At 43.2% G+C, this 13244-nt stretch overlaps 2 protein-coding genes and 1 pseudogene across 4 annotated transcripts in view; all 3 read right to left on the bottom strand.

The window, feature by feature from the left end:
• LOC126946724 (non-histone chromosomal protein HMG-17-like) overlaps positions 1–13244 on the bottom strand; it is a 1084902-nt gene that overhangs the window by 238661 nt on the left and 832997 nt on the right. The gene's annotated exons all lie outside the window — the stretch shown is intronic.
• EFHB (EF-hand domain family member B) overlaps positions 1–13244 on the bottom strand; it is a 74412-nt gene that overhangs the window by 58789 nt on the left and 2379 nt on the right. The window contains exons 1-2 of one of the 3 annotated variants that reach the window (XM_050777311.1): positions 4507–4878; positions 1612–1847 (exon numbers count right to left, since the gene is read on the bottom strand). The exons of 1 other annotated variant lie outside the window; for it this stretch is intronic. In XM_050777311.1, coding sequence (XP_050633268.1) covers positions 1612–1847; positions 4507–4813 — 543 coding nt within the window. In that variant the 5' untranslated portion in view covers positions 4814–4878. Of the gene's footprint in view, positions 1–1611; positions 2623–4506; positions 4879–13244 lie in introns of those variants that run through there. One more of the 3 variants, XM_050777293.1, reaches the window with a different exon arrangement.
• On the bottom strand, positions 7828–12570 carry LOC126946696 (heat shock cognate 71 kDa protein-like; annotated as a pseudogene).

Below are 13244 nucleotides of genomic sequence, written 5' to 3'. Positions count from 1 at the left end.
CCTCTTCAGTTGAGTTTTATTCTCAAATTTCAGTGTGTGGAATATTTTATTCATATTATATCTTAAGGACACTTTCTTATGTTCCTCAATACCAGTGTCTCAGACTTACCTTTTTCTTTTCTGACTGGTCTTTCTCCCATTTAATCATCCAGGCTTCCTTCTATTTATCAAACGTGTATTTATTGACTGACCACCATAAGCCAGGTATTGTGGTATGACATGAAGGTAAACAATAAACAAGATACAATCTTTGCCCTCAAGAACTCACCTTATTGACATCTTTTTCACTGATTACCTCTTGTCAATGTTTCCCAAGATTCTTGCCTTGACTTTCTTCTCCCATTCACACCCACAGGGCATCAATTGTTTCATATTACCAAGTGTCTCCCTGGCTTCTTCACCTGTTATCTCATACTGAAGATAGCCAACACTGGACATTCATTTGCCACCAAACCCAAAGAGATCATTATCAACACAGAAACTCCTGAGTCATCCATCAACCTTCCCAAACTCACCACATAGATCCACAACCGAATGGCAATTTTTTTAAATATCATCTAAAAACCTCTCAAAAGTGCAGTCTCCTTTCTATTCTTTCTAACTCTACATTAATTCCAGTCCATCAGAACTTTGGAATGTTCTTCTAACTACCTACTTGTCATTCAGTAGCTTCCCCTTCCCGTTCATCATAACTACTGATATCAGAATTATCTTTCTAAAAGCCAAATTTTATTTATTTCTACCCTCATTAAGATCCACCATTGATACTGTATCCATATGTTTTATCCCTACACTCTGGGCCTTTAGATGTCTTCTACATATTTCTTCTTCACCTTCATCTCTCAACACTCTGCTGGCTGAATAGAACTGTTCATGCCTCTCAAACATAGGAAACATTGGTCGTGCTCTGTACCTTTTTATGCCTAAAATGCTCTAACCTCATTCTTTCTTCAAATACTGACACCTTTCAATGTTAGCTCAAATATTACTTTTCCTATTAAGCCTTTCCCATCTCCTCTAAACAGAATTGTGCAATCTTTACACTGAGCTCTGTATTCAGAGTGTACTTCTACAAAGGAAGAATAGTGTGATTTTTATTCATTTAGATAACCGTATACTATTCCTTTAGTTATCTGTCTCCATTACTGGAGTGAGCCTAAACCTAGAAGTAGGGATCATGTACTTTTCATTTTATTTTGTCCTGTACCTGGCACAATGGCCACCACAAGTCTTTGCTGAAAGAACAAATAACTCACAGACTAAACAATGAATGGAAAAAGAAAAGTGTGAATATTAGGACACAGCATGTGTCTTCATGTATCTCAATATGTGAGAGACTTGAGGAAAATGAAATGAAGGTTAAAGGAGAAAAGAGAAAGAAATCAGAACAAACCACTGGTGTGCACAGAAAACAAAGCTGACATCTAGGAAGGGAGGCAGAGAATCAGAAATCTAAGTAACATCTGCAAGGAGTCCAGTGGAGCAAGAAATTTACGAATCTCATGAAATCTTCGTAATTTGTCTCTTCAAAACAAGTTTCATCACTTTATCATCTCAATAAAGACATAGCTATACACAGTTTAGTTCCTAGGGAAAGTGGAAAAAACTTACACTTGGCCAGCAAGGTGTTCGATCAAAAAATTTCCCAGAGTATATGGGTCTGATGCGATCTGGAGGTTCCACTCCTGATTCAATGTTTCCAGCCTCCTTTCTCTCCTCAGGTTGTTGGGCAAACTGGCATTGGGGAGGTTCTATCACCAAGCCCATTTGGGGCTCTGTATTCTTAGTCTCATCTGGCTCCTGGGCTTGGGTTAGTCCAATGTCCACCTCCACAGGAGGCTTAATCTCTGTGCCGGGTTTCATTACAACACAGGTAGACTCTTTTTCCATTTCCTGTCTTGGTTCCATATCCAAAGCAGGCTTTCCCACTAACTGCTCTACCCTTTCAGAGCCACTAGCCAAAGGAGCTCTGCTGCTCCCTACAGCCTGTGGACTTCCACACACCCTGCCCAAAGGAGGTTGTATTATCCGTCCATGGGTATATCTTGCAAGAAGACTTTCATTTTCTAACCCCATTCTTCCTGGCAACAGAGAAGGTTTTGTTCCCTCTGTGGCTGAGGCACTGTCGACTCCTAAACTTCCCCTCTGCATGAGAGTCTTAGAAATATTCTGTCTTTCTGATCCCATTTCAAGCCCCTTGCTCAATGGAAATTTTGTTTCTGGTGATGCCATCCTTCCCTCACACTTATTACTAACCACAGGGCTCTCCCCGCATCGGGAATCTTCTTTTCCTAATCCCACTCTGATCCCCAACTCCATGGGAAATTTTGTTCCCATGATGACCCTCCTGTCTCCTAAATCATCCTTCCCTTCGTTGGGGTGTCCAATCTCCACGTTCAGGGACGATTTCTCCCCACTTTCATTTCTCCAAGAGCACTCATCTCTACGGGAAAACTGTACCTGGCTCGAGGGACGTTTCCAAACCCTTGAGGAACCCCACTCTCAGGAAAGAGCACAACCTCACTCGTACTTCCTGCCCACTGCTTCTTGCCTGCCTCTTAACACCTAGCTGAGTTCACCGAGGAAAAGATGGAGTCTGTTTATCCGGTTACCTGGGAAACAGGGGCGGGACTTGGCGCTCAAGTCCTCCTTGGACAGATCTCCGCACATCTCTCATTTCTCTCTCTCTCTCTCTCCCCCCTTTTCTCTCTCTCTCCCCCCTCTCTCTCCCCTCTCCCTCTCTCCCACTCTCCTCTCCCCTCCCCCCCTTTCTGTCTCTCTCTTGCCTTTCCTCTCTCCCTTCTCCCCCTCTCCTATCCCTCCTCCTCCCCTCTATCCCTGCTTCCTCTCTCTTTTTCTTTGTTAGATTTGGAGAGCAAGAAAACTTGAGTGATGTGGCGTTGGGCGCTAGATCAAATGTTCACCAACTTCTCTGGTTTCCCAAGCAATGCAGTCCTTTTAGGATGGTTTCAACGATTGGCTTCTTCCTGGCCATTGGCCTCTTCATGTTGGTGATGATGAACAAATAAACTTTCTAGTGATGATCCCTTTTTTTAGGTCGTTCCTTGTCCAAGTACCTCCGCCCTGCATGTAGTTATTTTAGTACTAACAAACAACTGTAAATTCTAGAAATATTATATTTGACAACTGTGGCATAAAGACATCGTAAAGTCATTGAGAACATTTACACTTTAATAACTAGGCTTTAAATCACATTTAAAGTGCTTTTTTGTTTTTTGTTTTGTTTTGTTTTTGAGATCGAGTCTCCCTCTGTCGCCCAGGCTGGAGTGCAGTGGCACAATCTCGGCTCACTGCAACCTCTGCCTCCTGCGTCCAAGCAATTCTCCTGCCTTAGCCTTCCGGGTAGCTGGGATTACAGGCATGTGCCACCACGCTAGGCTAACTTTTTGTATTTTTAGTAGAAACGGGGTTTTACCATGTTGGTGAAACGAGGTGGTGGTTTGAGACCAGCCTGGCTGGTCTCCTAACTCCTAACCTCAAGTGATCGACCCGCCTCAGCCTTCCAAAGTGCTGGGATTACAGGTGTGAGCCAGTGCACCTGGCCTAAAGTAAATATTTTAAAGTTTGAGATATGCTACACAATAAGGCATATTGTATTTTAAAGATAATGTGGCAACTAAAACTTTATTGTTTTTAAGTAGGAGTTTTTTCTTAATTGGGGTTTCACCCCTCAGATTTTAATGAAAGTATATTTGGTAAATATTTGTCATGTTCTACACATATAGGTTATAAAACACCTAGCTTAGAATTTGAACTGAATTAGGCTGGGCACGGTGGCTCACACCTTTAATCCCAGGACTTTGGGAGGCTGAGGCAGGCGGATGACTTGAGGTCAGGAGTTTGAGACCAGCCTGGCCAACATCGTGAAACCCTGTCTCTACTAAAAATATAAAAATTAGCTGGACATGGTGGCCAGCGCCTGTAATCCCAGCTACTCAGAAGGCTGAGGCAAGAGAATCACTTAAACCCGGAGGCAGAGGTTGCAGTGAGCCGAGATGGCGCCACGACACTCTACCCTGAACGACAGAGTGAGACTCCATTAAAAAAAAAAAAGAAAAAAAAAACCGGCTGGGCACGGTGGTTCATGCCTGTAATCCCAGCACTTTGGGAGGTGGAGGCGGGTGGATCACGAGGTCAGGAGTTAGAGACCATCCTGGTCAACATGGTAAAGCCCCGTTTCTACTTAAAATACAAAAATTAGCTGGGCCTGGTGGCAGGCACCTGCAGTCCCAGCTACTTGGAAGGCTGAGGCAGGAGAATCGCTTGAACCTGGGAGGCGGAGGTTGCAGTGAGCCAAGATCACACCACTGCACTCCAGCCTGACGACAGGGTGAGATTCCATCTCAAAAAAAAAAAAAAAAAAAAAAAAAAAAAAAAAACAGAATTTGAAAAGAATTTACAGGATTCCAGAACTCTACGAAAACCCCTTAAAATCCAAAAATATTTTTTAAAAGTGTGTAGGATTCTGGGCACAGTCACTCATACCTGTAATCCCAACACTTTGGGAAGCCAAGGCAGGAGAATTGCTTAACACTAAAAATCCAATTAGCCCAGCGTGGTGGCTCACATCTGTAGTCTCAGCTATCCGAGAGGCTGAAGTGGGAGGATCACTTGAGCCCAGGAGGTCTACACTGCAGTGAGCCATCATTGCACCATTGTATGCCAGCCTGGGCAACAGAGTGAAAAAATAAATAAATAAATAAATGTCCAGGAGTTCAAGACAAGCATGGGCAATACAGTGAGACCTGTCTCTACAAAAAATTTCAAAAATCAGCCAGGTGTAGTGGTACATGCCTGTATTCCTAGCTACTCAGGAGGCTGGGAGGATCACTTGAGCCCACGAATTCAGGCTGTAGTGAGATATGATAATGCCACTGCACTCTAGCCTGGGTGATGGAGTAAGATCCTGTCTCAAAAAATAAAAATAAAAAATAAGGCCAGGTGCAGTGGCTCACACCTGTAATCCCAGCACTTTGGGAGGCCTAGGTGGGCAGATCATTTGAGGTCAGGAGTTCGAGACCAGCCTGACCAACATAGTGAAACCCTGTCTCTACTAAAAATACAAAAATTAGCTGGGCATGGTGGCCGGTGCTTGTAATCCCAGCTACTTGGGAGGCTGAGGCAGAAGAATTACTTGAACCCAGGAGGTAGAGATTGCAGTAAGCCAAGATCGTGCCATTGCACTCCAGCCTGGGTGACAAGAGCGAAACTCTGTCTCAAAATAATAAATAAATAAATAATTAAAAGTGAGTAGGGTATACTAGGGAGGCCAAGGCAGGAGGATCACTTGAGTTCGAGACCAGCCTGGCCAACATGACGAAACCCCACCTCTACTAAAAATACAAAAATTAGCTGGGTGTGGTGATGCTTACTTGTAGTCTCAGCTACTCGGGAGGCTGAGGCAGGAGAATCACTTGAACCAGGGAGGCAGAGGTTTCAGTGAGCCAAGATCGCACCACTGCACTCCAGCCTGGATGACAGAACGAGACTTTGTCTCAAAAAAAAAAAACCAAAAAACTATTTTCTACAACTTTCTAGAAGGCTAATATAAATATTCTTCTCCTTAGTTCTTTTTTTATGGTGCCAAATTTAAAGTTTTATTTGAGACATTGCATTTTCCATTTGCAATAGTGTTTATAAAGTGCAATGTTATTTCCTTCCACGAGCACATGTTCCATACTCAAGTATTGAGAAAGCCCAAGAATTTACTATAGCAGCTCAATTTTTAAACTGCTACAAACAGTCATATTGTGACCATGAAGAAGTATCCCGAAGACAAAAGCTAACACACACAAAATAGGACAGCAGTGAGATCATCAGGACCAAAGCTCTGATCAAACTGTACCTAAAACTCACATAACTCTAGACTTACAGTTACATGGGCCAGTGTCCCTGTTTGACTCGCACTTTCTGTTAACTATAACTGAAACATCTTTATGTCTACCACACTTAACAGTCAACATCCCTTAAGACTTTACTTACAGAAAACTTTTCATGGCTGGTAAATACTCTTCTCTCTTTTCCTTTGAGCTCCTCCAGTACCAAGAGTCTGAGTCACTCACTTTATCACTTCTCTCTCTCTCTCAGACATACGCACATACAACAAACCCTTGTGGCATATTTGTGGTGTTTTACCTAACTTTCTGCCCTTCCCTTGGTTATAGCCCTGACCCTGGTACAAGATAACATTTAACATTTGTTACACTGAATTGTGACTGTCAGTGCTTCTGTCTCCTCCTCCCCTGAAGACTGTCAGCTCCTGAGGGCCTGACAGTCCCTTGACTCAACTCCTCTCTACTTCAATGTTTTATGCTTTGACTCAAAGAGATTCGGCTTCGTAGGGAGAGAGGTGGAAGGCTGAAGGGCATCCATCCAAACTTGTTTACTAACATTTGTATGTTCTTCCCTAGTTAACTGCCTCTATGCCTTGGCTGGAGAGGGAGCCACCTAGGTTCCCTTCACCTGGAATGTCTATTTTCACACATTCCAAACTCAAGGTCAACTCTGAAAGGAATAAGAGCTGTAATTGACTGGAAAAGGACATGTGGCAACTTTCTGAGATTATGGTAATGTTCTGTATCTCAGTAGGGATGTGGGTTACACAGGTAACATGTTATGCTCTTAAGACATGTGCATTTATTTCATTTTATGGATATTTGACCTTTAAAAAGGTTCACATATTGAACTCTAGTAAATGGCATGCATGATGAAATGTTTAAAGGAATGTGTACACATGTTCATAATTTTGAAATGCATAAAGTGTTGATACATGGCTGGACATACGTGATAAAGTCAAGTGTAGTAAAATGCTAGTTGTAGAATCTGGGTGGTGGATATTTGGGTGTTCATAGTACAATTACTTTGATTTTCTGAATGTTTGAAAATGTTCATCATAAAATGTTAGGAAAAAAATAAGAAATGTGGGTTAACATCTCTGATGTCTTCACAGTCACAGACTTGGTTTAGACCCCATTACATCTTAACTGGAATCTTGCAATCACCCTTACACTGGCCTTCATGTTAGCCCACTGCAGTCTCTCCTCACCGCAAGGATCGCCAGAGAGAACCTTCAGAAACATAAATTGGACCTCTGTGATCCGGTCCCTGCCAACCTCTTCAGCTTCATCCCTGACACTTGCCACCTTACTGCAGCCTGTACTACAGCTCAACCCAGGGCTTGCAGTTCCACTCACACACTGGGCTATGTTATGACTTTCTGGTTTGGTTTGGTTTTGTTTTTGAGACGGAGTCTCACTCTGTCACCCAGGCTGGAGTGCAGTGGTGCGATCTTGGCTCACTGCAACCTCTGTCTCTGGGGCTCAAGCGATTCTCCTGCTTCAGCCTCCCGAGCAGCTGAGATTACAGGCACCCGCCAACATGCCCAGCTAATTTTTGTACTTTCAGTAGAGACGGGGTTTCACCGTGTTGGCCAGGCTGGTCTCGAACTCCTGACCTCAGGTGATCCACCCGCCTTGGCCTGCCAAATTGCTAGGATTACAGGTATGAGTCACCACACCCAGCCTACTTTATGACTTTCCACTTTTCCTCCTATTGTCCCCTTTGCTTGGAATGCTTTATTCCAACACATCCTCTGCCCTCCTTGCCTGGTAAATACTCTTCAAGACTCAACCCAGGGATTACTTCTTCCCAGTAGCACGTCTTCCCAGTAGCACGTCCTGGGTTGGGTCTCCTCCTTTTTTTTTTTTTTTGAGACGAAGTCTCAGTCTGTCACCAAGGCTGGAGTGAAGTGGCATGATCTCGACTCACTGCAACCTCCGCCTCCTGGGTTCACGCCATTCTCCTGCCTCAGTCTCCTGAGTAGCTGGGACTACAGGCACCTGCCACCACGCCCAGCTAATTTTTTGTGTTTTTAGTAGAGACGGGGTTTCACCATGTTAGCCAGGACGGTCTCGATCTCCTGACCTTGTGATACGCCAGCCTCGGCCTCCCAGAGTGCTGGGATTACAGGCATGAACCACCACACCCAGCCATGGGTCTCCTTCTTTCATGCTTCCATAGCACCTCAAACTTATTTGTAACATAGTATTTTTCCTACTATGATCTATGTGGGTTTCCATGTCTGTATACTAAACTAGATGCTTCTTGAAGAGCAAGCCTTCTAAAGGCATGCACAGGGTCTGATCTAAAAGAGGCTTTGATAAGCCACTGTAGAACTGAACAATTGATATTGAACTGGCATGGATGACATTCTGGCACTCTCCAACAACTTCGTGTTATAGATTTGATTGTATCTCCTCTACAGGAGTTTAAGGCCCACTGCCCCTATTGACTCAGCCATCTTTCTATGTCTCTCAAACACCATCTTCCTCATGAAGTCAACTCAATTTCCTGCCCCAGTTTGGAATGATCTCTCCAATTCCTTTAAAGGCTTACTTTCTATATACTTCTTTTTTTTTTTTATGAGATTATGCACCTTTTTGGGCAAATTTTGACTGGGAAAAATGAAACTACATTGACTGATCAAAAAAAAAAAAAAAAAAAAACTGCCAGAGAATTTGCTACATACTTGGGTCCTTCAATGTTTCAAGTGTGTGGAACGATGCTGCATCTATACTTGGGTTATCTTACTCAGTGGTGGGCCCTGAGAAAGCACCACCAGAGGCAGAAGATCCACCAACAGTGAATCCCCTAGGCATTCCTCCTGCACTCTGCTACAGCTTGGTAATGATGGGATTGCAGACTTTCTCCAGCCCTTTCTGCTGATGTTCAAATTCTTCCTTCTCAACAGCCTGATTCTTATCTATCCAGTTAATAATTTCATTATGCCTGACAAGAATCTTCTGTTTGTCTTCATCATGAATCTTGCCTTGAAGTTTCTCATCTTCAACAGTTGCTTCCATGTTGAATTCATAGGATTCAAGGGAATTCTTGGATGACACCTGTCTCTGCTTCTCATCTTCAGCTTTGTACTGCTCAGCCTCCTGGACCATACGCTTAATATCTTTCTTGCTAAAATGGCCCTTGTCATTAGTGACAGTACTCTTGTTCTCTTTTCCTGTACTCTTGTGCACAGCAGAGACATTGAAGGTGCCATTGGCACCAATATCAAATGTGACTTCAATGTGAGGAACACCTTGGAGTGCAAAAGGTATGCCTATGAGTTGAAACTTGCCAAGCAGGTTGGTATCCTTGGTCATGACATGCTCACCCTTCATAAACCTGAATAAGCACATCAGGATGCTTGTCAGGGTAGGTAGTGAAGGTCTGTCTGCTTGGAAGGAATGGTATTATGCTTAATGAGAACAGTCATGACTACACTAGCAGTTTCAATACCATGGAAAGGAAGAATGACATACAAGAGCAACAAATCTTGAGCATTTTCAGATTTGTTGCCAGACAGAATGGCTGCTTGAACAGCTGCACCATAAGCAACAGCTTCTTTAGGGCTGATGCTCTTATTCAGTTATTTTCCACTGAAAAAGTCTTAGAGAAGCTTCTGAATCTTGGGGATACGAGTAGAACCATCATCCAGGAAAATATCATGAATCTGTGACTTGTCTAGTTTGGCATCTTGAAGGGCTTTCACTACGGGGTCCAGGTGTCACAGAAAAGGTCAGCATTCAGTTCTTCAAATCGGGCATGTGTAAGAGGTATAGAAGTTGATTCCTTCATAGAGAAAATGGATCTCAATACTAGCCTGGTTGCTCAAGAGAGAGTGTACTTAGCATGTTCACAAGCAGTATGGAGACGTTAGATAGCTCTCTTATTCTCACTGATATCTTTTGTATGCTTGTGCTTGAACTCGGCAATAAAATGGTGGACCACTTGGTTGTCAAAGTCTTTTCCACCTAAGTTGGTGTCTCCTGCTGTAGATTTCACCTCAAAGATTCCATCTTCAACAGTGAGGACTGACACATTTAAAGTGCCACTTCCAGGCCAAGTGCAGTGGCTCACGCCTGTAATCCCAGTACTTTGGGAGGCTGAGGCAGGTGGATCACCTGAGGTCAAGAGTTCGAGACCAGCCTGGCCAACATGGCAAAACTCTGTCTCTATTAAAAATAAAAAAATTAGCCGAGGATGGTGGCGCATGCCTGTAATCCCAGCTACTTGGGAGGCTGAGGCACAAGAATGGCTTGAACCCTGGAGGCAGAGGTTGCAGTGAGCCAAGATTGCACCACTGCACTCCAGCCTGGGCAACAGAGTGAGATTCTGTCTTACAAAAAAAAAAAAAAAGCCAGGAATGGTGGCTCACGCCTGTAATCCCAGCACTTTGGGAGGCTGAGGGGGGCAGATCACCTGAAGTCAGGAGTTCGAGACCAGCCTGGCCAACACGGTGAAACCACATCTCTACTAAAAATACAAAAAAAATTAGGTGTGGTGGTGGGTGCCTGTAATCCCAGCTACTCAGGAGGCTGAGGCAGGAGAATCACTTGAACCCAGGAGGCAGAGATTACAGTGAGCCAAGATCACACCACTCCAGCCTGGGTAACAGAGTGAGAATCCATCTCAAAAAAATAAATAAATAAAAATTCAAAAATACCACTTCCAAGGTCAAAGATCAGCACGTTTCTTTGAGCTCCAACCTTCTGTCTAACGCATAAGCAATAGAAGCAGTAGTTTGCTCATTGATAATTCTCAGTACATTGAGATAAGTAACAGTTCCAGCATCTTTGGTAGCCTGATGCTGAGAATCATTAAACTAAGCTGATATTGTGACCACAGCATTGGTAACACTCTTCCCAAGGTAGGCTTCTGCCATTTCCTTCATCTTTGTCAGAACAACAGAGCAGCTGTCCCCAACCTTTTTGGCACCAGGGACCAGCTTCATGGAAGACAATTTTTCCACAGACCAAGTTGCAGGGGGTAGGATGGGGGGAAGATAGTTTTAGGATGATTCAAACACATTACATTTATTGTGCACTTTATATTATTATTACATTGTAATATATAATGAAATAATTATATAACTCATCATAATGTACCATCAGTAGGAGCCCTGAACTTGTTTTCTCACAACTAGTCTTTCCCATCTGGAGGTGATGGAAGACAGTGACAGATCATCAGGCATTAGATTCTCATAAGAAGTGCTAGATCCCTTGCGTGTGCAATTCACAATAGGGTTGACACTCTTATGAGAATCTAATGCTGCCACTCACCTGACAGGAGCTCAGGTGATAATGTGAATGATGGGGAGCCGCTGTAAATACAGATGAAGATTCACTGACTTGCTGCCACTCACCTTCTGCTGCGCAGCCAGTTCCTAACAGGCCACAGCCTGGTACCAGTCCGTGGCCTGGGGATTGAGGACCCGTGCCCTAGAGGACACCTTTCTGGACAGACGTTTTTTTCTCTCTCCCTTGTATTCTACTTGGACCTTGGGCCTGCCAGCATTATTCACTACTATGAAGGGCCAATGCTTCATATCAGACTGGACAACAGCATAATCAAGTCTGTGTCCAATCAGCAATCAGATTTGGCATCAAAAAGTGCGTTCATGGGGTTCATTGCAACTTGATTCTTTGTGGCATCACTGAGCAATTGTTCAGTATCAGTAAAGGTGACATAGCTTGGAGTGATTGGATTTCCCTGATCATTGGCAATTACCTCTATTTTTCCATGCTGGAAAACAACCACACAAGAGTAGATGGTGCCAAGATGAATACCTACTGCAGGTCCCTTAAACATGGTTGTTTGCATGTAGGCTGGATTGGATTGTGAAGAAAGACACAGGAACCCCAAAATTGGCCACTGCATTCAATAAATCCCAATAAATTCTTCAAATGACTTTGCAGTATGTAAATCAAGGTAAGGCCTCATTCAATTCATTCAGTCATTCTACACATAGGTATTGAGTCCCTCCCTATTTTGTGTCAGTGTTGGGAATACAGTTAGCCCTCTGTATTCCATAGAAAGTATTTGAGTTAAAAAATGAAAAAAACACAAAATAATACAAATTAAAAAACAATACAACTATTTACATATCATTTACATTGTATTACTTATTATATGTAATCTGAAGATGATTTAAAGCATACAGAATAGCCTACATGCAAATACTACACCATTTTACATGAGACTAGAGCATCTGTAAATTTTGGTACCCTCATGGTGGGGGAATAGGGGAGTGTCCAAGAACCAGTCACCAGCAGATGGACTGACTGTATAACCCAACCCCTATTTCATGGAGCTTATCGTCTAGTAAGGATAGATAACCATCAAGTGGAACGATGCAAACTATCGTATCAAATGGTGCTAAGTGTTATGAAGACTGCATAATATCATGTCAAATGGTGCTGTTATGAAGACAACAAACCGCTTCGACATGTAAGAAAGCACTTTAGAATTAGTGGGCTTAGAAGTCCCTAAGGCAGATGACATTTGAGCTGAAGCCTGAATGATGCCCTCCAAAGACACAAACTTTTTAAACATGACTAGCTTAAGTTTTCACAGCCTTTTATTCACTCACTTGCTGCCATGCCAATGTTTCAGTTACTGTTGGTTTGTCTCCAGGAAAAATTTTGAATTGTCTCCAGATAGTTCCAATTAAAAGTAAATGTAAACTTTCATTATCATCTATGCAAAGATTCATTCTTTTTTTTTTTTTTTTGAGACGGAGTCTCGCTCTGTCGCCCAGGCTGGAGTGCAGTGGCGCAATCTCGGCTCACTGCAAGCTCCGCCTCCCGGGTTCTCGCCATTCTCCGGCTTCAGCCTCGAGAGTAGCTGGGACTACAGGCGCCCGCCACTGCGCCCGGCTAATTTTTTCTATTTTTAGTAGAGACGGGGTTTCACCATGGTCTCGATCTCCTGACCTTGTGATCCGCCCGCCTCGGCCTTCCAAAGTGCTGGGATTACAGGCGTGAGCCACCGCGCCCGGCCAAAGATTCATTCTTTAGCTACACAAAGGAGGACAGATTTCCTGGAAGAGAAGGAAAAGGGTATGGGGACCTGTGAATGGTTGAGAGGCGCCTGCCACTGGGAATTTGTTATTGAGTATTTATAGATTTGAGGGCAGTATAAGCACCAAAGACAGTGTTTAAGTCTTTATGATTATTTCTCCATTTTGTACCTTCCGTAACAAATTCTATCAACTGGTAGGACTCCACATTTGACACTAAAATATACACAATTATCAGTCCTCCTCAGTTATCTGGGGCTATGAAAAAGAAAACACAAGCATATTGCAAGTGGCAATACAACAACAGAGCTTTACTGTAGCATTTTAATTCCTCTAAAATTACTACTGGATCTTTAGAAATGCCAGC

Source organism: Macaca thibetana, chromosome 2 (assembly GCF_024542745.1).
Source record: "Macaca thibetana thibetana isolate TM-01 chromosome 2, ASM2454274v1, whole genome shotgun sequence".
Lineage (NCBI taxonomy): Eukaryota > Metazoa > Chordata > Mammalia > Primates > Cercopithecidae > Macaca > Macaca thibetana.
Note: the sequence above shows the minus strand (reverse complement) of the source record. Positions and strands in the feature narration are given on the sequence as shown.